Source organism: Acipenser ruthenus, chromosome 39, assembly GCF_902713425.1.
Source record: "Acipenser ruthenus chromosome 39, fAciRut3.2 maternal haplotype, whole genome shotgun sequence".
Classification (NCBI taxonomy): Eukaryota; Metazoa; Chordata; class Actinopteri; order Acipenseriformes; family Acipenseridae; genus Acipenser; species Acipenser ruthenus.
Genome location: NC_081227.1, coordinates 98,454 through 122,500, shown reverse-complemented (window position 1 = coordinate 122,500; position 24,047 = coordinate 98,454). Strand labels below are relative to the sequence as shown.

The 24,047-nt window shown below is 49.5% G+C and overlaps 3 protein-coding genes across 4 annotated transcripts in view; 2 read left to right on the top strand and 1 right to left on the bottom strand.

The window, feature by feature from the left end:
- Nucleotides 1-1,304, bottom strand: part of LOC131707302 (uncharacterized) — a 7,047-nt gene extending 5,743 nt beyond the window's left edge. The window contains exons 1-2 of the mRNA XM_059009690.1: nucleotides 1,101-1,304; nucleotides 395-552 (exon numbers count right to left, since the gene is read on the bottom strand). Coding sequence (XP_058865673.1) covers nucleotides 395-552; nucleotides 1,101-1,266 — 324 coding nt within the window. The 5' untranslated portion in view covers nucleotides 1,267-1,304. The remainder of the gene's footprint in view (nucleotides 1-394; nucleotides 553-1,100) is intronic.
- A 13,585-nt stretch (nucleotides 1,305-14,889) lies between these two features.
- LOC117397361 (apolipoprotein A-IV-like) lies at nucleotides 14,890-17,019 on the top strand. The gene is made up of 3 exons (XM_059009474.1): nucleotides 14,890-15,059; nucleotides 15,229-15,358; nucleotides 15,884-17,019. The coding sequence occupies exons 1-3, from the start codon at nucleotides 15,011-15,013 to the stop codon at nucleotides 16,701-16,703; spliced, it is 999 nt and encodes a 332-aa protein (XP_058865457.1). The 5' UTR covers nucleotides 14,890-15,010; the 3' UTR covers nucleotides 16,704-17,019.
- A 694-nt stretch (nucleotides 17,020-17,713) lies between these two features.
- On the top strand, nucleotides 17,714-23,852 carry LOC117966663 (uncharacterized). 2 transcript variants are annotated; one of them, XM_059009459.1, is made up of 8 exons: nucleotides 17,714-18,431; nucleotides 18,901-19,151; nucleotides 19,757-19,802; nucleotides 19,989-20,075; nucleotides 20,956-21,036; nucleotides 21,362-21,439; nucleotides 21,903-22,153; nucleotides 22,336-23,852. In XM_059009459.1, exons 1-8 carry the CDS (start codon nucleotides 18,020-18,022, stop codon nucleotides 22,924-22,926), a joined length of 1,797 nt encoding a protein of 598 aa, XP_058865442.1. In that variant the 5' UTR covers nucleotides 17,714-18,019; the 3' UTR covers nucleotides 22,927-23,852. The 2 variants fall into 2 exon arrangements, with proteins under 2 accessions (XP_058865442.1, XP_058865441.1); XM_059009458.1 differs by having other exon boundaries at nucleotides 20,953-21,036.
- The last annotated feature ends 195 nt before the right edge of the window (nucleotides 23,853-24,047 follow it).

The following is a 24,047-nucleotide window of genomic DNA, read 5'->3' as shown; positions in this document are numbered from 1 at the left end:
CACAGCTCACACAGTACAGTGCATATACCCAGCACAGCTCATACAGTACAGTGCATATACCCAGCACAGCTCACACAGTACAGTGCATATACCCAGCACAGCTCATACAGTACAGTGCATATACCCAGCGCAGCTCATACAGTACAGTGCATATACCCAGCACAGCTCACACAGTACAGTGCATATACCCAGCACAGCTCATACAGTACAGTGCATATACCCAGCACAGCTCACACAGTACAGTGCATATACCCAGCACAGCTCACACAGTACAGTGCATATTCCCATTACAGCTCACACAGTACAGTGCATATACCCAGCACAGCTCACACAGTACAGTGCAGCACACATTTCTAATCGGAGCTCACACAGACTCATATCTTCGTGTTCATACCAGTTGTAAGCTTGTTTTTCCACTCAGAGAGCGGCTGTAGGTTTGAGTTATGGGCACCACAGTGTTTCTGCAGGGGTCAAAGCAAGCCCCCACGACTGGAGCAATTTCCCCAGTAACCGGGTCCACAGCCCTGGCTCCAATACTGATAGGAACAAGCCCTGGAATTGAATCAGTGAATGGCAAGTGAAGATACAAAATATCAGCCTGTGTTTCTCAACATGCTTGTACTGCACACCATTGACTAATGCAGCCTGTGTTTCTCAACATGCTTGTTCTGCACACCATTGACTAATGCAGCCTGTTTTTCTCAACATGCTTGTTCTGCACACCATTGACTAATGCAGCCTGTGTTTCTCAACATGCTTGTTCTGCACACCATTGACTAATGCAGCCTGTGTTTCTCAACATGCTTGTTCTGCACACCATTGACTAATGCAGCCTGTGTTTCTCAACATGCTTGTTCTGCACACCATTGACTAATGCAGCCTGTGTTTCTCAACATGCTTGTTCTGCACACCATTGACTAATGCAGCCTGTGTTTCTCAACATGCTTGTTCTGCACACCATTGACTAATGCAGCCTGTGTTTCTCAACATGCTTGTTCTGCACACCATTGACTAATGCAGCCTGTGTTTCTCAACATGCTTGTTCTGCACGCTGCCTTCTTGTTCAGAGGAGACACACTGAAAAGGTGAGATGGAAGTACCTTTCCCATCTGGATCCTCCATGGTTCCTGCGAGAGGGACCAGCTCCCCCCTGCTCCCATCTCCCTGCACCCCCAGGAGGGGCACCTCCAGGCCTGAGCCCCCTGGGTCGGGGTACCCCACTCCAGCCACAGCGGGGAGGAGCAGCTGTGTCCCTGGATACTTCATCAGCCCTGAGCGGCACACAGAGTACACAGAGCATCACGCGAGCAGCCACACTCTCCTAATGCAGAACCCCTCAGGGAAAAGGACCCCTCACAATGAAGACCCCCTTTTTACTGACTGTCATATTAAAGCCAGCCCTGTATGCTAATGATATACAGCAGCAGCAGCGCAGATACCATGAAGGAAAATGAAAATGCACGTACGCTTTAACATGACTTTCTTGCTGCACATTTAACACCTTTGTGAAATGATTTTGTTAGCTACAAGCAGAGAAGCTAATTGCAACCTGCAAGCAACGCCTTTAAAAGGCTCCTCTACAGCACTGTACAGTCCTTGACAGATCAATAGATAATAATCTGACCCCAGCTCCCGCCGCTGTCTGCCAGGCTCCTGGCACGCTCGCACTGTCGCTCCAGCTCGCACGCAGCGTGTACGAGGCACTGCTGGCTTCTTCTGCAAGCCAGAGCCAGCTCTCTCGTCGATTCCTTCAGCAAGCTGTGCTCCTGCAGAGAGGCCAGCCCCAGACTCACAGAGTCTCTGCACTGATTCAGACAGGCTGTCACTCGCACCCTGCAGGCCAGCGTCAGGGCGTCCAGTGAGGCCTGGTAGCCCCCTCCGTGCGGCACCACCTGTGCCCCCTGGAGGCTGGCCCCGGAGATCCGGGCTGTCCTCCCACTCAGGGGCTCCGTGAAAGTGTCTCCCAGGAGCAGGGGGGCGCCGGAGGGACTGAGCACCCCGCCGACTGGAATTACACAACCTAGGCAACAGAAACAACGCCTTTTTAAACTTGTGATTGTGTTTCTGTTTTTAACCCACAAACACTGTTAACAACACCCCTTGTGCTTTACTGTGCAATAGTGGTACAGCATTTCTCCTCTGTGCAGTAATTCTCCCTGCGTGTCTGTGTGTATGTACTGCACATCACACATGTACCTTCTGCATTCTCCCTGCATGTCTGTGTGTATGTACTGCACATCACACATGTACCTTCTGCATTCTCCCTGCGTGTCTGTGTGTATGTACTGCACATCACACATGTACCTTCTGCATTCTCCCTGCGTGTCTGTGTGTATGTACTGCACATCACACATGTACCTCAACGTGCTTCCATATATCTGGAAAACCTCTTACTATCCCACTGTGATGAAGCTTGGTATAAACATTATTTCCTATGGGAAGTTACTGGGGTGTCTGTCTGTCTGTCTGTCTGTCTGTCTGTGCGTTTGTCCATGTGCGTATCTGTAAAAACCTTTTTAAACGAGGACCCCAGACATGCAGTAAATAAATAAATGGGACTCTGTTTTACCGGAGTGGGGATCCAGGCTCACTCCGATGATAGGAACCACACGTCCAGTATGGCGGTGCACCATGACCCCTCCGATCTCAATGGACTCCAGCAGCTTTGTGAGCGGGCTGACGTAGGTGCCTCCCAGGGGGTGCACACGGCCAGTCTGAGGGTGAATAGTGACCCCCAGTGTGGGCACTGGAGCCCCTGTTGCTGGATCTGCCATGGGCCCCCCGAGCTTCAGGTCCCTCCCAGGGTCTAATCCTCCCAGAGTACATTTCACTGGCAGCCCGGTCCTGCTGCACACCGGAAACGGAACAAAGGGGATGGGAGGCTCCTCCCATTTACTGAGCTCGCCTGGAGAGTCAGAAAGTACAGCAGCTGCAAGGATTTCCTGTTATATCTCCAAGCGTGACTGTGGAATGAGTCTGCGGTGCACTTACCTGCTGAGCAGTCTGCAGTGAAGACCAGAGTGGATCTCACAGGGTCGAAGGCCACGTTACCTGCGACAGGTAAGAGCTTCCCGGTGTGAGGGTTCACACAGAGGTCACGGGGCACCGGCACGGGGGAGCCCCCGGCTGACAGCATCTGAGCATCAGCGTTCGGGACGATCAGTCCGGTCAGGGGGTCAACGTGGACCACATCACAGGCTCGCACTGTCCCATCAGGAGCTACGAAGAACAGCACAAGACATGAAGTCAAAGCAGGAGGCTTTCAGACTGGATACAGTCAGTAACCCCGACCCCGACCATGACCTCGAACCCGACCCCGACCCCGACCATGACCCCGAACCCGACCCCGACCCCGAATGCCAGCTCAAAGGAGCGGGGGTCACAGGGCTTACTTACCCAGCAGGTCCTCTCTTGTCAGGATCTCTGCTTTGCTGCTTGATAAGAGATGAGCCCCAGTGCCATCCCCCAGCACTCCCCAGGCTCTCAGTCTCTGGCACTCCCGTGTCACCTCCCCTGACATCTGGGCAAGCAGAGAGGCCAGGCGCCGGGTCAACAGGCTGGCCCGGCCCTCCTCCTCCTCACAGAGCTGCTCCGACAGGCTAGCCCGGCCCTCCAGCTCACAGAGCTGCTCCAGCAGCCGCTGAGCCTCCAGCAGGGCAGCACTGAAGCTCACATGGTGCTCCTCTCGGCTCCTCCAGTCCTCAGCCAGCAGCTGCAGCTGTTTCTCCAGGAGCCGGCCAAACTCCACAGCCAGGGCCTTCCTGCGGCCCACCTCCGCCTCCACCTGAACAGGACAGGAAGCAGAACTGAGAATGCAGGGTGAGAGAGGCTGTCCCTGCACTGTGAATGCACTGAGTCCAGGAGCAGGGTGAGAGAGGCTGTCCCTGCACTGTGAATGCACTGAGTCCAGGAGCAGGGTGAGAGAGGCTGTCCCTGCACTAGGATGCACTGAATCCAGGAGCAGGGTGAGAGAGGCTGTCCCTGCACTATGAATGCACTGAGTCCAGGAGCAGGGTGAGAGAGGCTGTCCCTGCACTATGAATGCACTGAGTCCAGGAGCAGACTGAGAGAGGCTGCCCCTGCACTATGAATGCACTGAGTCCAGGAGCAGGGTGAGAGAGGCTGTCCCTGCACTATGAATGCACTGAGTCCAGGAGCAGACTGAGAGAGGCTGCCCCTGCACTATGAATGCACTGAGTCCAGGAGCAGGGTGAGAGAGGCTGTCCCTGCACTGTGAATGCACTGAGTCCAGGAGCAGGGTGAGAGAGGCTGTCCCTGCACTATGAATGCACTGAGTCCAGGAGCAGGGTGAGAGAGCCTGTCCCTGCACTATGAATGCACTGAGTCCAGGAGCAGGGTGAGAGAGGCTGTCCCTGCACTATGAATGCACTGAGTCCAGGAGCAGGGTGAGAGAGCCTGTCCCTGCACTATGAATGCACTGAGTCCAGGAGCAGGGTGAGAGAGGCTGCCCCTGCACTATGAATGCACTGAGTCCAGGAGCAGACTGAGAGAGGCTGCCCCTGCACTATGAATGCACTGAGTCCAGGAGCAGGGTGAGAGAGGCTGTCCCTGCACTGTGAATGCACTGAGTCCAGGAGCAGGGTGAGAGAGCCTACCAGAGTGGTTGTGCACAGCATTAGCGTGTGGAAATGACCGAAGCCACATTAAAGATGAATGTGACTTGTTTGATTGCAGACTCACCTCCCGGCGCTTTCTCTCAAAGCTCTCCAGCACCGCAGTACTGGCTAGCTTTCCATTTCCAGAGAGGTTAGTCCAGCTCACCAAGAGCTCCTTCAGGGACTCTGTTTCCCTGAGCGTTTTCTGATATAAGACTTTCACCTGGAAGAGAGTCCGCAGCCACTGGGGTTAACCTGTTATTATTAGTATCATCATCATCATTAGTATCATCATTATTATATCATTAGTGTCCAACGCAGCGGTCAAAACACGCTCAATGTTTGACCAGGGCACTTAACAAAAGGTAAGGCCGTTACCTCGTCTTTGAGCTGGCTGAGTCTTGTTGTCACGGAGACAGTGTGCTTCAGCAGAATTCCGTAGAACAGATTGGTGTCGAACGCTTCCAAGTCAATCTGCTGCTCGTAGTCCCAGAACTCATCGACTGAGAAGAGAAGAATTCAGAACGAGGCTCTGAAGAGAATTCCACCGTACAGCAGCACAGGAGGGATTCAACACACAATAACACTGGCTTGTCTTATGAAGGCAGATGAGGCGCTGATAGAGAAAGCCCTGACCTCTATATTGTGTGCTGAGTGAAATGACTGCTGATAACCAGACAGTGGGTTTAGGGTTTTTTAAGAGCTAACGCGTTCTTGTTTCACACTGTGTTTGAGTTCTGACCTTGTGCAGCTCTGTTTCCCAGCTCCTCTTCGCACTCCTGTCTCTGCAGACTGCGATGGAGCTTTTTCAAAGTGAGGACCGTGGATCCTTTCGAAGAATAATCGTCAAAGTTGTATTTGAGATGCAGTTTCCTATACTTTGGGTCTGCAGGTTTCTTTTCAGGCCATCCAAACTCCCTGAATAAAATCTGAAAAATAAAAAATACAGCCTTAAAACCAGGACCCATGGAGCAGTAATTCAGAAAGACAGAACACAAATACACGGAGCGTAGCGCTATACACAGTATACATGAGAGTTCACTGGTACTGTCAGCCGTCTCCAAGGATCTTTGCAGAATTCGATTGTTAAAGTGGAACTTACCAGCAGCGTCACGCAGACACTGAAGATGACAAGAGCTCCGATCAGCAGGCCCACGATGACGAGCCAGTCTGGTCTGAGCAGGAGGCTGGCTGTGCTGGCCCGGGCGATACCGATTCGGATCACATGCCGAGGAACGGTCGGGAAGAACGGGCCTTCCTCGTAACACTGGCCTCCCACAGGCATCACTCTGAGGTACTGTTACAGTGCAAACACAAACACAGCAGCTTTAATGAGAAGAACGGACCTTCCTCATAACACTGGGTTACCTAGTCATGATGATGAAGGAGACTCTTTTTCACACAGAGAGTGCTGAGGGGATGGGATGGGTTACCTAGTCATGATGATGAAGGAGACTCTTCTTCACACAGAGAGTGGTGAGGGGATGGGATGGGTTATCTAGTCATGTTGCTGAAGGAGACTCTTCTTCACACAGAGAGTGCTGAGGGGATGGGATGGGTTACCTAGTCATGATGATGAAGGAGACTCTTCTTCACACAGAGAGTGCTGAGGGGATGGGATGGGTTACCTAGTCTGGTTAGAAAGCGAGTGTATTCTGTGAGTCTCTTACCATCTTCTTATGCTGGTTGCTGTTCAGTTTCAGCACATACACCCCGGGCTGGGTGAAGGGGAAGGAGAACAGCTTTGAGGCAGCGTGTGAGAGACTCATCTCCTCTGCCAGCGCTCTGAATCCTCCCCAGTCAAACCTGCTGTTAGTGTTGAGCAGATTACCGCTGGGATCAAAACACAGTATATCAAGTTATTTTACAAAGCACTGTGTCTATCTGAAAGGGTGCAGGCTGGATGTGAATATTTATACAGTGCTGTTTACTGAACCCATTTTTTGGGATCAAAGGGAGAACAGCCTGCCCTTTGCTACAGTATTCAGTAGGAGGGAGACACTAACAGCAGGTTGTGAGAGTCACTTCACAGCTGTGTAATGGCACAGTGGCATCTCTAATACAAGATGCTTCACTTACACATCGTAAACAGGATAGTGTTCCTTCGATACAGTGAATACGAGGACGTCTCCAAGACTCAGGCACACCGTGGGGTTTAAAATCCCTGCAAACTGGAAGTCTGGCTGGGGTGTGGGATGTTTATCAGCCCCACCGAGAGTGTCGTTCCCCCCCGCTGTGTTACTGTAGTGAGGGGCGTTTCCTAAGAAAGAAAAACACACGTGGAAGATTAGACTCCCCCATTAGAGATCAGATCGAACTTCTACCAGGTAATACAAATCACAGGCTAGACCTGCCGCTGTGTCTATAGAGTCTTCACTTGCCATGTGAATCACAGGCTAGACCTGCCGCTGTGTTTATAGAGTCTTCACTTGCCATGTGAATCACAGGCTAGACCTGCCGCTGTGTTTATAGAGTCTTCACTTGCCATGTGAATCACAGGCTAGACCTGCCGCTGTGTTTATAGAGTCTTCACTTGCCATGTGAATCACAGGCTAGACCTGCCGCTGTGTTTATAGAGTCTTCACTTGCCATGTGAATCACAGGCTAGACCTGCCGCTAGCCACTTGACCATTATTGAAATGGAACTCAGTTAAGTTATCCTGTGTGCAACATATGATGTGTTTGTTTGTTGAAGTGGTTATCCTGTGCACAGTCTAGATGATGTGTTTGTTTATTGAAGTGGTTACCCTGTGCACAGTCTAGATGATGTGTTTGTTGAAGTGGTTATCCTGTGTGCAGTCTAGATGATGTGTTTGTTGAAGTGGTTATCCTGTGTGCAGTCTAGATGATGTGTTTGTTGAAGTGGTTATCCTGTGCACAGTCTAGATGATGTGTTTGTTTGTTGAAGTGGTTATCCTGTGCACAGTCTAGATGATGTGTTTGTTGAAGTGGTTATCCTGTGTGCAGTCTAGATGATGTGTTTGTTGAAGTGGTTATCCTGTGCACAGTCTAGATGATGTGTTTGTTGAAGTGGTTATCCTGTGTGCAGTCTAGATGATGTGTTTGTTGAAGTGGTTATCCTGTGCACAGTCTAGATGATGTGTTTGTTGAAGTGGTTATCCTGTGCACAGTCTAGATGATGTGTTTGTTGAAGTGGTTATCCTGTGTGCAGTCTAGATGATGTGTTTGTTGAAGTGGTTACCCTGTGCACAGTCTAGATGATGTGTTTGTTGAAGTGGTTATCCTGTGCACAGTCTAGATGATGTGTTTGTTGAAGTGGTTATCCTGTGCACAGTCTAGATGATGTGTTTGTTGAAGTGGTTACCCTGTGCACAGTCTAGATGATGTGTTTGTTGAAGTGGTTATCCTGTGTGCAGTCTAGATGATGTGTTTGTTGAAGTGGTTATCCTGTGTGCAGTCTAGATGATGTGTTTGTTGAAGTGGTTATCCTGTGTGCAGTCTAGATGATGTGTTTGTTGAAGTGGTTATCCTGTGTGCAGTCTAGATGATGTGTTTGTTGAAGTGGTTACCCTGTGCACAGTCTAGATGATGTGTTTGTTGAAGTGGTTATCCTGTGTGCAGTCTAGATGATGTGTTTGTTTGTTGAAGTGGTTACCCTGTGCACAGTCTAGATGATGTGTTTGTTGAAGTGGTTATCCTGTGCACAGTCTAGATGATGTGTTTGTTTGTTGAAGTGGTTATCCTGTGCACAGTCTAGATGATGTGTTTGTTGAAGTGGTTATCCTGTGTGCAGTCTAGATGATGTGTTTGTTGAAGTGGTTATCCTGTGCACAGTCTAGATGATGTGTTTGTTGAAGTGGTTATCCTGTGTGCAGTCTAGATGATGTGTTTGTTGAAGTGGTTATCCTGTGTGCAGTCTAGATGATGTGTTTGTTGAAGTGGTTATCCTGTGTGCAGTCTAGATGATGTGTTTGTTGAAGTGGTTATCCTGTGTGCAGTCTAGATGATGTGTTTGTTGAAGTGGTTACCCTGTGCACAGTCTAGATGATGTGTTTGTTGAAGTGGTTATCCTGTGCACAGTCTAGATGATGTGTTTGCTTGTTGTTGAAGCTCACCAGAACTCTTCGAAGTTGTATTTGGGTGACTGGGTGCGTTCCTGCTCCCCCGCAACAAGTGTTGTATCTCTTTAGGATCGGGATTCAACACCCCCAGAAATCCCAGCGCTGCAAAGAACCAGAGCACTGAATGGAACACACAGAGTGGAACCGGCAGCAGTGAATACACATGAAGATCAGGGCTGGAAGCAAGGGACCTGCTTTTAAAGCACAGCATATTTCACTTGTCTGTTTATAAAAGTGAAGACGTGTAACCCATATTAACTCAGCTTGAGATCTTGAGTGTGTTTGATACGGATATGAAGCTCACCGTTTGTTTGTACGAGGTACACTGGCACAGCGTAGTCCTTCTTCAGAGCACATTTCTGCGCGCTGATAGAATCCCAGCTGCTTGTGAAGGTTTCGATGGTGCTGACTGACGTCTTCACCTGGTAAAACCCACACGTTCACGAGAACACAAAACAAGAATCTGTGATGAAGACATCAAATGATTTGTACTAACAACACACATCTCACGAATCTTACATGTTCTGCACTTAGCTAAACCGGTCTCAAATGTGCAGTTTCGAAAGAAACACGTGTCATCTATAGCGCATGTGAATTTTCATTTTAAAACATGAAACCTGCTCTGTCTCAGTTAAAGGGAGCTCTCAGTTTCTTATTTGCAGTGCACGATGATCAGCACACAGAGATGATGTGTTATTTGCAGTGCACGATGATCAGCACACAGAGATGATGTGTTATTTGCAGTGCACGATGATCAGCACACAGAGATGATGTGTTATTTGCAGTGCACGATGATCAGCACACAGAGATGATGTGTTATTTGCAGTGCACGATGATCAGCACACAGAGATGATGTGTTATTTGCAGTGCACGATGATCAGCACACAGAGATGATGTGTTATTTGCTCACCTTGTTTCCGTTGTCACTGATCTGCAGCTGGGAGGTTTCTCTGCAGAGGAGCTGGATGATGTGTCTCTGCCTCCTCCGGCACTCTCTGTCGCACACAGTGTCCACGTCTTCAGCTCCACACAAGCACAGCCCCAGGGCTTTATCATAACCCCGATAGTCAGAGGGAGAGGAGCAGACCTGTGATCAAAGATCCAGGAGTCATGGAACGAGAGAGGCGTCTAGAACAGCTTCCCATCGTGAAAACCAGCTGTGGGTCATGCTAGCGTGCACAGTGCTGGGCTGTCGTTCATGCTAGTGTGCACAGTGCTGTGCTGTGGGTCATGCTAGTGTGCACAGTGCTGTGGCTCATGCTAGTGTGCAGTGCTGTGGGTCATGCTAGTGTGCACAGTGCTGTGGGTCATGCTAGTGTGCACAGTGCTGTGGGTCATGCTAGTGTGCACAGTGCTGTGGGTCATGCTAGCTTGCACACACCTGGAGTGCACAGTACTCTGTCCACTGCTCCTGGGTAAGGCAGGCCCCCTCCTGGTTCCTGGTGCTCCCGTCCCTGCAGATCTCATAGAGCTGCTGCACACAGAGCCTGGAGTCCTGCCCTGCCGGTGTGTACCCTGAGACACAGGGGCACTGACTGTCACTGACCTGCAGGAATACACAGCAATGTTACTGTGTGTTCAAACACTGGCCACTGTGTATCACTGCAGCCTGACCTTCTCTTCCCCAGCCTCTCTGTGGTGGAAGCAGCTCCCGGAGAACTTCAGGACGGCTCTGTCTCTCGCTGCCTTCCTCTGCCAGACCCCGTACCTGGAACTCCTGTCTCTCCCAGGCACAGATCAGTGTCAATTACCAGACCCCCTACCTGGAACTCCTGTCCTTCTCCCAGGCACAGATCAGTGTGAATTACCAGACCCCCTACCTGGAACTCCTGTCTCTCCCAGGCACAGATCAGTGTCAATTACCAGACCCCCTACCTGGAACTCCTGTCTCTCCCAGGCACAGATCAGTGTGAATTACCAGACCCCCTACCTGGAACTCCTGGCCTTCTCCCAGGCACAGGCAGCTCTCCTGCCCCTGTTGGGGCTGCCTGGCCTCCGAGCCGCAGGTAAAGCAAGCTGCCTGGCCCTCCAGGTGATTGAAGTAGTCGACAGGACACTCGAGACAGCCGTCTGCACTCACTGCTGCTTCAGCGGGGCCAAAGCTGCCTCTGGGACACGGGACTGGAGCTGCACTTCCTTCTGGACAGTAAAACCCTTTCAAAAGAGGAGCGAGTCACATGCGGCGCACTCAGCCTTCTTGTGTGTGAGTCACATGCGGCGCACTCAGCCTTCTTGTGTGTGAGTCACATGCGGCGCACTCAGCCTTCTTGTGTCTGTCTCTGGGCGGGGCAGCTATGGTGACAGACACTGATAAAGGCTTCCGTCGCCATGTCTGTCATCGCATGTTCTTTGAGTATTTCTTGATGTTGTCTTACCTGCTTGGCACTGGCTGTGGTTGCTTCCCTCTCCTGTGCAGTTGGTTCCAGGGCTACAGCTTCCCTGCCTGGAGTCTGAGCTCAGGCTGGATGAAGTGCAGGACTTCACACACAATATAAAGAGCAAGCAGCTCCAGGCTGGGGCCGGCTTCATGCTGCTTCTCTATCGGGGACACTCTGAGAAGCACAGAGCAGCCTCTTCAGCCTTCTCCTGCTTCTCTCAATTATTGATGGAAACCGAGCCACTGGCAGCTTCCTATGAAACATTCATGTCAAACAGAGCTGTTCTGCTGTGGATCAAGTTCCTGTTTGTTTGAACACACCGTTAACCCAGCATGTCTTTACCTGCACAGATCTGCAGGTGCTGTTTTCACATTCCGTTCTGTTCTGTTTCGTTCTCTAAACCTGTCTTTACCTGGCTTTGAGCTTGCCAGGAGAATCCTAACTGCCAGGATGGAGCAGCCGTTCCCTTCAGATCATGTGACAGGGTACATATAGACGAGGGAGGCGTAGGGGGGCCTGACAGAGCTGAAAGGTTACACTGTCACATGACTGGAAGGGAACGAGGAAGGCTGTTATCCCTGGCTTCTTGAGACAGGAATAGGATGATAATAATTCAACAGCAGAGCGACAGGACCCGGACCCCCTCACACACAATACAGAGCAAGAGAAACGTATTCCAATGACAAGCCCACAGATCTCAGGTCTCGTACGCTTAGACTAGTAAACCCTCAACCCTGGTCCAGATCAGTCACTTTCACAGGAACAGATGTTCAAGAGTTTATGTATCTGAAACAAACAACAACACGCTCAAAACAAGCCGGCCATGTGAGGTTTGTTTGGCTTGGCTGGACTTGTGTTTGAGTTTAGAGGACACTAAACTCAAACACACAGAACACTCTGAGCTACAGAGACAGGACTGAATCTGTTTAGGTGAACAAACAAGAACCAGGGGGGCAGGATTGAAGTCCTTACAATCTTAAAAGGAGCTGACATGGTTAAACCGAACCATTACTCTAAGTGCAGCACAGAAACCAGGACCAGAGGACACAGTTAGAAATTCAGTGGCGACACACTTAGGACAGAGGGAAGGAGACTCTTCTTCACACAGAGAGTGCTGAGGGGATGGGATGGGTTACCTAGTCATGTTGCTGAAGGAGACTCTTCTTCACACAGAGAGCGGTGAGGGGATGGGAGGGGTGACCTAGTCATGTTGCTGAGGCAGAATCACTTGGACCCAACTTGACAAAGTTCTGAGATCAGTCAGCTACTAGGAACTGGACGAGCTTCGCTGGGGCGAACGGCCTCCTCTCGTTCGTACATTTTCTTATGCTCTTGTCAATCTCCCTCCACAACCTGAAACATTCTGGAAGATTTGAATGGTTAATGGTGTTTTGTAATGTAATTCTTCTGAGCCTACATATCTATATACAAGCTGTTCTGCTCATTGCGAGTTTGTGACCTCTTTAATAAACATCACATGCCCTTTACCAATGGACCTGTCGTACTCACAGTGGTGCTAAAATGGATTTGACCCATCTTGGTTCGCACTCCTTTAAAGATCTGTAATGATCTATCAGGACCTCCTTGACAATGAGACGGATATCCAGGGCTCTGTATCCTGGTTCAATAAGTCTAGTACGTTGCAGTTTGAGAGAGGGAGCTATTTCCTGTGTTTACCAATCCCTTGGGCAGGATTGGGCGATCCCCTGTACTGTGCAGATAAGCACACTGACAAACACCACAGTCCCTTTCCAGTTATTCATTGATAACAGACTTCCAGTAACTTTCCAAAGGCTAAAGGTGAGTTGGTAGATGTGGAAATATTTGAAAACGTGCAGACTTGACAACATGTTGAGATGAATCAGCTCCCAGGAACCGGACGAGCACAGGGGGGGTCGAATGGCCTCCTCTCATTCAACGTTCTTCAACACTTCGGATTGTCTTAAACGACATCTGTGTCTGTACAGTGGACAAGGACGTACTGAAGTGTGGACTGATCCATCTGTACAGTGGACAAGGACGTACTGAAGTGTGGACTGATCCATCTGTACGGTGGACAAGGACGTACTGAAGTGTGGACTGATCCATCTGTACAGTGGACAAGGACGTACTGAAGTGTGGACTGATCCGTCTGTACAGGACAAGGACGTACTGAAGTGTGGACTGATCCATCTGTACAGTGGACAAGGACGTACTGAAGTGTGGACTGATCCATCTGTACAGTGGACAAGGACGTACTGAAGTGTGGACTGATCCATCTGTACAGTGGACAAGGACGTACTGAAGTGTGGACTGATCCATCAATGTGGGCTTGTATGGAAGCAGATGAAGTCTGATTGCCTAGACTTCAACAGTCAGTGGCTAGCTGTAATTTCGAAGCCATATCCTGAAATGATTACAAAGTAACTCTGCTGCTGAATCCTTTCAGAAAGGGTTGGGCTGCAGTCCCTGCGCCGCACAGCAGGGGTCTCAATAAGCCCTGCGGAACGGGCAGTGTTGGGAGATACACTGTCCCTGCCGCTGACATGAGATGAGCTTCAAAGAGCCCGGCTGGTTTGCACAGCGGTTAAGATGCTTGCTTGTGGTTTACAGCCAGCCTCCGCCCTGTTACACCCGTGAATAAACTCCATCAGAGACTGTCTCACAGGAAGCATGCTGCTCCATACAAACACACTGCCAGCTAAACTGCTGGACTTGGTTTCTTCTGCAGGCTCCCATTCTATCTTGGCACTGAAGACCAATGAGCTTTGACTCGCAGCCGAGAAATAATGTGAGTTTCACAACAAATGCGTCATCACTGGAGCTCCAGTGACCTGTCACCTACACTCCTCTCTGAACGACCAGCACTCAGTAAGATCCACGCGTTTCCATTGCTGTGTTGGGTTATACTGTGGCAGTAATGTGAGTTTCACAACACCTGCGTCATCACTGGAGCTCCAGTGACCTGTCACCTACACTCCTCTCTGAACGAACAGCACTCAGTAAGATCCACGCGTTTCCATTGCTGTGTTGGGTTATACTGTGGCAGTAATGTGAGTTTCACAACACCTGGGTCATCACTGGAGCTCCAGTGACCTGTCACCTACACTCCTCTCTGAACGACCAGCACTCAGTAAGATCCACGCGTTTCCATTGCTGTGTTGGGTTGTATTGTGGTATTACACAAGGCCAGCTTATTCAGGACTAGCCAGCACTCTTCTATATGGGATATTCCTTGAAAGCGGTTATTATCCAGTTGCTAACAATGCCCGCATTGCTGTCCTATGCATGGACACAGCAAGGGCTCCACACTGGAGGGGTAGCGAAGGTGCCAGCATGTCTTTGGAAGCTTGCAATTATATTTCAGTTCTGCACTTCTATGATTGTGTCACTCTAGTGCCTGAAAACAAGTCTGATTTAGCAGCCTCTATCTGCAGCTGTAGAGACAGCACTGCAAGTCAAGGTAATCCTACAGACAACATAGAGGATATGTGTGTGTTTGGTATGTTCACCTCACTTCTCCACAGTCAGCCCGGAGAAGACTTTTCAAAGCCTTTCCTGGTGCGAAAGCAGAAACAACACAAGAGAATAATGCAGAACACCTACAATAGGATGTGAAGTATTGATAAAGTGCATGACTGTGTTCTCATAGGATTATATTGCTGCATGTGTAAGAGACTGTGTGATATTTGTAATAAAGGATTATATTGCTGCATGTTTAAGAGACTGTGTGATATTTGTAATAAAGGATTATATTGCTGCATGTGTAAGAGACTGTGTGCAATACCTTTGTTATCTGTCTCTGCTGATAACAACATGTGACGTTGTTGTTCAGATTTTTCTTTGAACTTCCACGTTGTGTTTATTGACAGCAGTCAGGGTTGCTGATAAGAGAGTCACAAACGGCTATAAATAGAGATTCCGAGGCAGACAGCGAGCAAGCTCTGAAGCAGCCATGTATGTGGAAGTGGTGATGATCGCATGCTCCTTCGCTGCTGCAGCAGGTAAGCCTCTCTGTGCAGCTGCTGGAAAGCGCAGAATGAAACGACAGGGCTTTACAATGACAGCTGGACAAATCCCTCCCCTTGAAACGCATTACTGAACCTTTGTAAGTTACAGCAAGATTTCTTCATGCAAATGTTTAGTGTCATTTCTTTTTTATATTGTTTTTAGGATATCCAGCTCCTCTGCACACTGGCCAGGGTGACAGGAGTGCATTGTGGGATCACTTTAGCCAACTGACCAATCAGGTCACAGACAAAGTGGATAACACCCAACAGGCTGAAATCAGCAAGCAAGTAAAGTAAGTGGCACATTGTGAGAATGTACTGGACCAGGCTTCTACCCCTGGAGACCTGGGTTCAATCTAGCTTCAGTTAGAACGTCACTGACGTCTTTGTTGAAATGTTTGCAGACTAGACTGAGGAGGGTAAGAATCAAAAATACAGCAGCAGCTCCCAGCATCGGAACAAACTGTCCAACAGCATTTTAAATGAAGGACTTTTCAAACAACATGAACCCGTGTTTTTGATACTTGTGTGCAGAAGATGATATTGTTGATTATTACACATATTTAGTATTTTTAGATTTGCTGCAATTGAATATTACTAGCTTCCTTCTCCAACAAATAATGTTTAAGACAAGAAAAACTGATATGTTAGGTTTTGGAATAACACTGATCTGTTGTCATTTTCAAATGGTTAGATTTCCGCATTGCATATACGCTGAGCATCTCTGAGCTTCAGTTGAATTCCATATCATGTACAATAAAGCTGTGCGTCTGTTCAGCTGGACTGCTAGATTAACAGCACCTCCTGTTCACCCGCAGGGGGCTCTGGAAGGACAGCCTGGAGAACGTGGACCTCTACACAGACAGCCTCACCCCCTTCACCCTGGAGCTCCGCAGCAAACTCAGCCTGGAGACTGACAAGCTGCGGGTCCAGATCATGAAGGAGCTGGAGGACCTCCGTGAGAAGATGTCCCCTCACGCTGACGAGGTCCACCAGAAAATCAGCAGGAACGTGGCCCAGCTCCAGCAGAGACTGGATCTGCCCGCCAGCAAGCTGAGCAGCATGGTGCAGCAGATCACGGGGCAGCTGTGCAGGCAGCTCCGAGGACTCGAGATCAAACCCCTGGGAGACCAGACCCCAGACCACGAGGAGGACGTTCTGCACAGGATCAGGCAGACCGTGCAGGACAGCAAACTCAAGCTGGCTCCCTATCTAGCAGAGTTTCAGGCGGAGGCTTTGCGGGCGGTCGGAGAGCTGCAGGAAAGTTTCTCTCCTTACGCCTTGGTCCAGGATGAGCTGCAGCAGCATGCAGAGGAGGCATCCCGGAGGCTCACGGAGAATGTGGAGCAGCTGAGGGCTCACGTTGATGAGAACACCGGCAGACTGTGCCAGCTCTCAGAGTCTGAGGGGCTTCAGGGGCAGATTGAGCAGAGGGTCTCTGAGTTCTGCCAGGGAGCCTCCTCGTACGCAGACAGCTTCACTCAAGGGATCGCTCAGGACTTCAGAGACTTGAGCCACAGCAGAGCTCCTGTTTCTCTGACCTTGCAGGACCACGGTAGGCCACTGGAGGAGGACTTCTCTGCCAAACTCCGCTCCTTGTTAGAGGATATCCGGCACAACCTGAACTCACCCGTGTAAATATTTATAATAACACAACACACTCGTTTTGTACCAGATATGCTTTCAATGTGTTATTTACTGTTGTAACAAATCATGTATATAAGATGTGAACTAGCTGTGTGAAATCAGAGGGGCTGTTTCCATGAAATGTCACTTATTTAAAAGAAAGAAGGTTTTGCATGCAACTGCGCTTGAGATCCCAATCCATTGTTTATCTGTGATACAACTGGCGTCTTTGTAAATACTGTTCATTGCTCTGAATGTACTTTTCTAGGCTGACTGGAGTTTCTATTTTGTAATCGTTGTAAATAAACGTGCAGTAGCTTGTGCTTTAGCCCTGTATGCAGTCGTCTGTGTCTCTAAGGCAGCCTGAATGACGTTCCTCAAACACTTTCATTGCTGTGCCTCGTTTCAGCAAACAAAACGAAATGAAGCTTGCATCGGCTCTCAGACAGAAAGCCTCCTGCTGTGGGGGGTTAGGGTAAGGGTTTATAAAAAGAGGAGCAGTTTTAACAGGCAGCTCTGTCGTTTCATTTTTGGTTCATCTGTTCCAGCTCGTGAAGAGGTGGGAATTACAAAGTGCATAATAATCTTGACAAGCCAATTCTAACCCACACGGACTTTATTTTGACAAAAAACTAAATGTTAAACTTTTGGATCAAATTGACAGCCATTAATTAAATTAATATGTGGATATAACTTTTTGGTACCTGAATTTTGACGCACAAATGTTTTAAAAAGAGCGAAATGTTAAAATAAATAAATAAATACCGAATGTAATTTTAGCTGCTTTTGCCAAAAATGGCCAGTAGTGGGCAGCAGTGAGCGAGTCGCTGCGCATGACGTCACGGAACGGCAGCTGGGCGCAGTCTGCGCAGCTCGACAAAGGAAAAAATAAAGCCAGCGTCAGAGCATCGGCGCAGCACCGAGAACGACTCGAAAACAAAACAGAGAAACAAACACACGCCGACTCCACACAGAGCATTGCAATCGCACTGGCGTCCGCGCACTATAACACGGTAGGCTTTTTCTTCTGATAACTTGATGAATCCATGTTTGGACGTGTGGCAACTTAGACACGTGACCGAGGCAAACGCGCTGCTCGGGTAATACTTCATCGTTGATTTTGTTTACAGTCTCAACTCTGTTAAAAACAACGCAAACTGCAGGATCGCGTTCACTTTAATCATTACTGTTGAGTTAAGAAAGCGCGATACGCGTTAACGTGCACACAAGAACCACACAAACAATAAGGCCTATCGAAAAAAACAAGCGTCTTAATAAAACAAATACATTCCGTGCATTTAAAACCACGCCGTTTCAAATTCCACACAATGTCCGATAACAGCAATGTGAACAACTGGACCGACGAGGAAACGCGTCTTCTCATCTCAATCTGGAGCCAGGAACAGGCGCAGCGGACTGATGTGAGTGACCTGGGCAAAAAAACGCACATGTTCCGGGAGATCGCTGCGAAAATGTTGGAAAACAGTTTCCAAAGAAGTGAAAATCAGTGCCGGAGTCGAATTCATGTTCTGAAGCGCAAGTACTTGCAGTGCCGAGCGAACCAAAGCACCGGAAAGGACAGCCGCCAGTGCTCGTACTACGAGGAGCTCGACGCTGTGTTTGCGAGCAGTCCGGTGACGTCACCGCTGCAGCTCCCAGGTATTCCTTCAGGGTTAGACAGCGGCGCGGTGCAGAAAACTGAAACCCCCTCCGACTCCGCAACCGACGAAGCGAAGCCAGGTAAGCGTGTCTGTAATTAAAGCGGCAGCTCTCTTATCTCAACTTTTATCAACATCTATGAAACAATAATTCAGAGCAGTGCTGTAGAATACCCTTTAATGAAGAGATTCCTTTAATAGAGGAGCTCCATAGCAATGCAGAGCAGAGTGCTGTAGAATACCCTTTAATGAAGAGATTCCTTTAATAGAGGAGCGCCATAGCAATGCAGAGCAGAGTGCTGTAGAATACCCTTTAATGAAGAGATTCCTTTAATAGAGGAGCCCCATAGCAATGCAGAGCAGAGTGCTGTAGAATACCCTTTAATGAAGAGATTCCTTTAATAGAGGAGCCCCATAGCAATACAGAGCAGTGCTGTAGAATACCCTTTAATGAAGAGATTCCTCTAATAGAGGAGCCCCATAGCAATGCAGAGCAGAGTGCTGTAGAATACCCTTTAATGAAGAGATTCCTGTTCTTCTCCCTCTTTCAGGACCTAGCGAGTTCAACGCACAAAGTATCCTCCTGCTCCTGCTGTTCATCAGACAGCACTGGGACCTGTACAGAGCCAACCACCGCAGCCTGCTGTTTCAAACGGTCCATCGGGAGTTCCAAGCGTCCGGGTACGAGATCTCCTGCGAGAAACTGAAGAAGAAGTGGAACAATCTGCTGGTCACGTACAAGCGTGCGAAGGAGCGATGCAAAGGAAACGGAAAAGCCAAGATCGCGTGGGAATACTATGAGGTGCAGCGTGCCGTTTATTCAATAGAGTGAGAATCACCAGCCGGAGCGTCTAACAAACCGCGTGTGCGTGCATGTCAGTGTGTGCGTGCGTGCGTGTGCGTGCATGTCAGTGTGTGCGTGCGTGTGTCCGTGCGTGCATGTGTGCGTGCGTGCGTGCATGTGTCCGTGCGTGCGTGCATGTGTCCGTGCGTGCGTGCATGTGTCCGTGCGTGCATGTCAGTGTGTGCGTGCGTGTGTCAGTGCATGTCAGTGTGTGCGTGCGTGTGTCAGTGCATGTCAGTGTGTGTGCGTGTCAGTGCGTGCGTGCATGTGTGCGTGCGTGTTTGAGTGTTCGTGCGTGCGTGTGTGTGCGTGCGTGTGTCTGTGCGTGGTGCGTGTTTGTGCGTGCGCGCGTGCGTGTGTCAGTGCTTACAGCACGCAGCGTCCCGGTGCACTTCACCCCATCCTGTTACAAAGGAAGGCCGGTGGGGAAGGCGAGTCGATGGGAAGGTCTTGTGTTTAAACAGACTCTGCTAGAAGAGCTCCACGCTGTACTGTGTCGAAAGCCAGCAGTGAAAGGAGTAGCGCTTGACTGTGTGTGACGCTCATGTTTGTGTGTTTTTCAGCTGATGGACAGCATCCTAACAGAGAGGCCCCCCCCTCCACCTGCAGGTAACATCAGGATCAGCAATATGTACAAAGACATCTCTGAACATGTCCGAGGTTTAGAAGCAGCGTGTCATGATGAGCAGTTATTGTGAGTGGTGCTAACAGCAGTTACTGGGATAGTGGCAGTGTCTGCCTTGCTTCTGAATCACTCACTGTGTCTGTATAATGATACAAAACATCTCTTTACAGGACAAAATGGGACATCTGTTCAAGAGGTTTCAGGAGACACGTCCACAAGGGGGACAGCACAGCCCTCCTCGCAAGAGCAAGGCACACGTAACCAGCAGTCCTCTTTCCTTTATTATCCTGGCCTTCATCCTTTTACGCCTTTCATGGCTTTTTCCATCTGCTTGGTGTTTGTTTTGCACTGGTTGAAATTTGATGAAAGTGCCCGATTATTTTTATTTCAACTCCTGCACACGGTCTGAATGCAGTGAGGAGTGTGTGTGTTTATTAATTACACACTGGGTGTGTAGCGTGTGTGTGTGTGTTAATTACACACTGGGTGTGTAGTGTGTGTGTTAATTACACACTGGGTGTGTAGCGTGTGTGTGTTAATTACACACTGGGTGTGTAGCGTGGGTGTGTGTGTTAATTACACACTGGGTGTGTAGCGTGCGTGTGTTAATTACACACTGGGTGTGTAGCGTGGGTGTGCGTGTGTGTGTGTTAATTACACACTGGGTGTGTAGCGTGCGTGTGTGTGTGTGTGTTAATTACACACTGGGTGTGTAGCGTGCGTGTGTTAATTACACACTGGGTGTGTAGCGTGGGTGTGCGTGTGTGTGTTAATTACACACTGGGTGTGTAGCGTGCGTGTGTGTGTTTATTAATTACACACTGGGTGTGTAGCGTGTGTGTGTTAATTACACACTGGGTGTGTAGCGTGGGTGTGCGTGTGTGTGTGTTAATTACACACTGGGTGTGTAGCGTGTGCGTGTGTGTGTTAATTACACACTGGGTGTGTAGCGTGTGTGTGTGTTAATTACACACTGGGTGTGTAGCGTGCGTGTGTTAATTACACACTGGGTGTGTAGCGTGTGTGTGTGTGTGTGTGTTAATTACACACTGGGTGTGTAGCGTGCGTGTGTTAATTACACACTGGGTGTGTAGCGTGCGTGTGTGTAACTTGCCTCGTTTGTTTTATTTAAAGCAGCACATGGAATAAGTGATGAGATTGTAAAGCCCGTGGGTACAGACGACACATCAGCGACAGTCCAGACAGCATCACTAGAAGGTAAACCCTTCCTGTCCTTGTTCTCATTGGAAGCACAGCACATGCTTCTACACAGTATTGGTGTGCAGAGCTTCAGGAAGCACATCAAGCCTTTGCTGTGTTGCGACGGTACATTTTCAACATGAATCCTCGTTGATTTTCTGTTTCTGTCGCACCTCACGGGAGCGTTCACCAGGAGAGAGAGCATTTCTCTTGTGAGCGCCTTTCCAGTTCACACGCCCTTCTGTCTCAGTGCTGGGGCTCGAAATGAAGTGAAACGCCCTCTTGTGGCAAAACCTCCACCTCTGATTGTGAAAGTCATTAATGTGTGTTTGTTTTAATACAGGAGCTGCGAGCCTCAAAGGAGCCCCGCTGGTGGCGAGTGAAAAAATACTCGTGTTTCAACGCATGTATAAAGAGGAAGGTAGCGTGCCGTCATCACTGTTACACTTGAGCTGTTTCTGTGAGAACTCGTGCTGTCGTTGCATGCTGTGTCCGCAGAGCAGGGGGGTTCTGTGATTCAAGCGGACCGCTCTTTCACCCTGCGTGAGCCGGAGGCTGCATCGCCTCGCTCTCGCTCTAGCGATCAGAGCAGTAAACTCTTTATATTATCTTTGTAGTCTGGGCTCGCACACTCTGAGGAGACGTGTGCTTTACATGCAGTAACATGAGGTATTACATGAACCCACCGAGCGTGGAGATTTGAAGAAACAGTAGAATACTCTGAGCAGTCAGACACGGTCACACTGGTGGGTTATTGGGGTTGCTGTTGAGTTTCACCTCCATGACTAACAGGGCTGTAGTACACTAGCTAGAATAGTGAGTAACTGACATGTTACCCAGAGCACCGACATGAGCAGCCATTCCTGTCCCTCTCCCTCCTGCAGCGGCCGCAGAGTTCAGCACACAGACCACCCTTCTGCTCATACAGTGCGTGTCCCGGCACTGGGACCTGTACAGTGCTAATAATCGCAGCCAGCTGTTCCACACGGTCAGCAAAGAGCTCCAGCTCCACGGGATCCAGCTGTCCAGCGAGAAGCTGAGAAAGAAGTGGAATAACCTGATCGTCACGTACAAGCGAGCCAAAGAGAGGAGCGAGATCGCAGGCAAGCCCAGGACTACATGGGAGTACTTCCAGGTACAGCCCCAGTCCGCATCACAGCGTCCATCCGAATATTTCAGGCCCCTTGAAATTCGAGCTATAAAGTCCAGTGTTTCTAATGGCAGACATTGTAACAAACGTGTTGTTCATTGTGTGGCGTTGGAGTTTCAGATGTTATGTAATTAGTTGTGTCCTGTTTGTTTGTTTGTTTTCCTCAGTTGATGGACAACCTGTTCAGTAAGAAAGGGATCCCTCCCCCTCCAGCCGCTCCCATCAGCACAACCTGCCTGTTCCCAACTCCTCTAAAACTAGAGACCGCTGCTCCCACTGCAACCCCCCTGCAGCCTGCATTGTCTCTCCCGTCCTCTTCAGTCATCCTGCTTCCCATTTCCACTCCCAGCTCCTTTGCCCTTCCTCAGACTCGTCCAGTGATAAGTGTTCAAACCCCATGGCCGTCCCAAAGCACAGTCCTGACCCCGGCTCCCTCTCTGGGCTCCACAGTCCCGGCCGTTTCCAGGATCCAGCAGTCGCCGCCAAAAAAGAGGGTGAAAAAAGCCGCCGTGAACGTGGCCGCTGCTTTCGTGACGCAGCAGACGGAGCAGGTGAGGGAGCACTCCAAAATGCTGGAAAGCTTAATGGAGATGCATGAAAGCAAAACGAAGGGGGCTGAACAGAGGAAGAGGAGGTGTGAGCAAAGGGAGAAGAGGAGAGAACGGAGGGAGATTGCGATGTTAAGAGCGCTGAATCGGATCTCCTCCAAGCAGGATCGTGTCATTCAGCTTCTTCAGAAGCTTGCTGAGAAGCCGTGATCTTTGTGTTCTCCGCCCCAGGAGAGCGGAGGCTGTTACAAACCCTGTGCTGCAGCGATGTCTTCAAACGCTCCGATCTCATTAACCACGGGAGACGGTGCGATCAAACCCCCTGAACTCACACAGTTCAACTGTGGCTCACGGACATACAAATGAACCCTTTTGTGGAAGCAGCTTTGCAAAGCAGACACTCTGTGAAAGACTCCATCTCAAACCATGTGAGGCGGTGACCGCATGCAGCAATGTTTTGTTTTTGTTTATAACACCAATTAACCCTTTGTTTGTTTGTGCCCAACAATTAAGATTCTTGCCTGTGTTTTTTTTTTTGCTTCATGTTAAAGCAGTGTGTCAATTAAAAAAAAAAGCAGTTGTGAAAATCTCTACAGATTTGAAGTGTATCAATATGACCATTGTGGTGTTGCTTTAGACAGAGAAGCAGTAATAAAAGTGACGCACTGCCCTGCTCAGCATCGTTTCATGGAAGAGGTTTTAATCATGGCTGCTTGTTCCAGCTCTCGCTCACACAAGCAGGAAATCAAAGACACAGGCTGATCTGAAGCAAAATCAACCCAAAGAAAGAGCTGAAACATACTGAATAATCCCACAAAGCACTGGGGCTCCTGTGAGCGAGACGGGGCTCAGAGGTGCAGTTCTGAAAGAAACACACGTGTGACAGGGGAGACCGGACTGCCCGTCTGACGTACGCACAGTGCTGAGGAAGAGGGCGGCAGACCCGCGGGATTCGCCTGTCAGTCATGGCGGTGGCACAGAGAGGTGGGGAAGAGGGTGTGTGGGCTTTCCCTCTCTCTGAGTGGCTGGGACGCGGGTCCTACAAATGAATACTTTGTTGTTTCCTCAGATCTGCCCCTTTAGACCTGAACAACGAGCTCGCGGTCACGCTGCTCAGCAAGACCGCGGACGGACGGGAGAAAAGCCCCTCACAGGACCGAACGAAACAGAGAGAAAGCGGGGAAATCCTTGAGCAGACCCCGATAGTGTTTTAAACCGAGCTGAGGAACAGCGACGTGTAGGACGGAGAGCGGCGACTGGGGAAACCCCCGCTGCAGAGTGCAGCACGTTTCTTTAGTCGTTTTCATCGGGGGAAACCCCCGCTGCAGAGT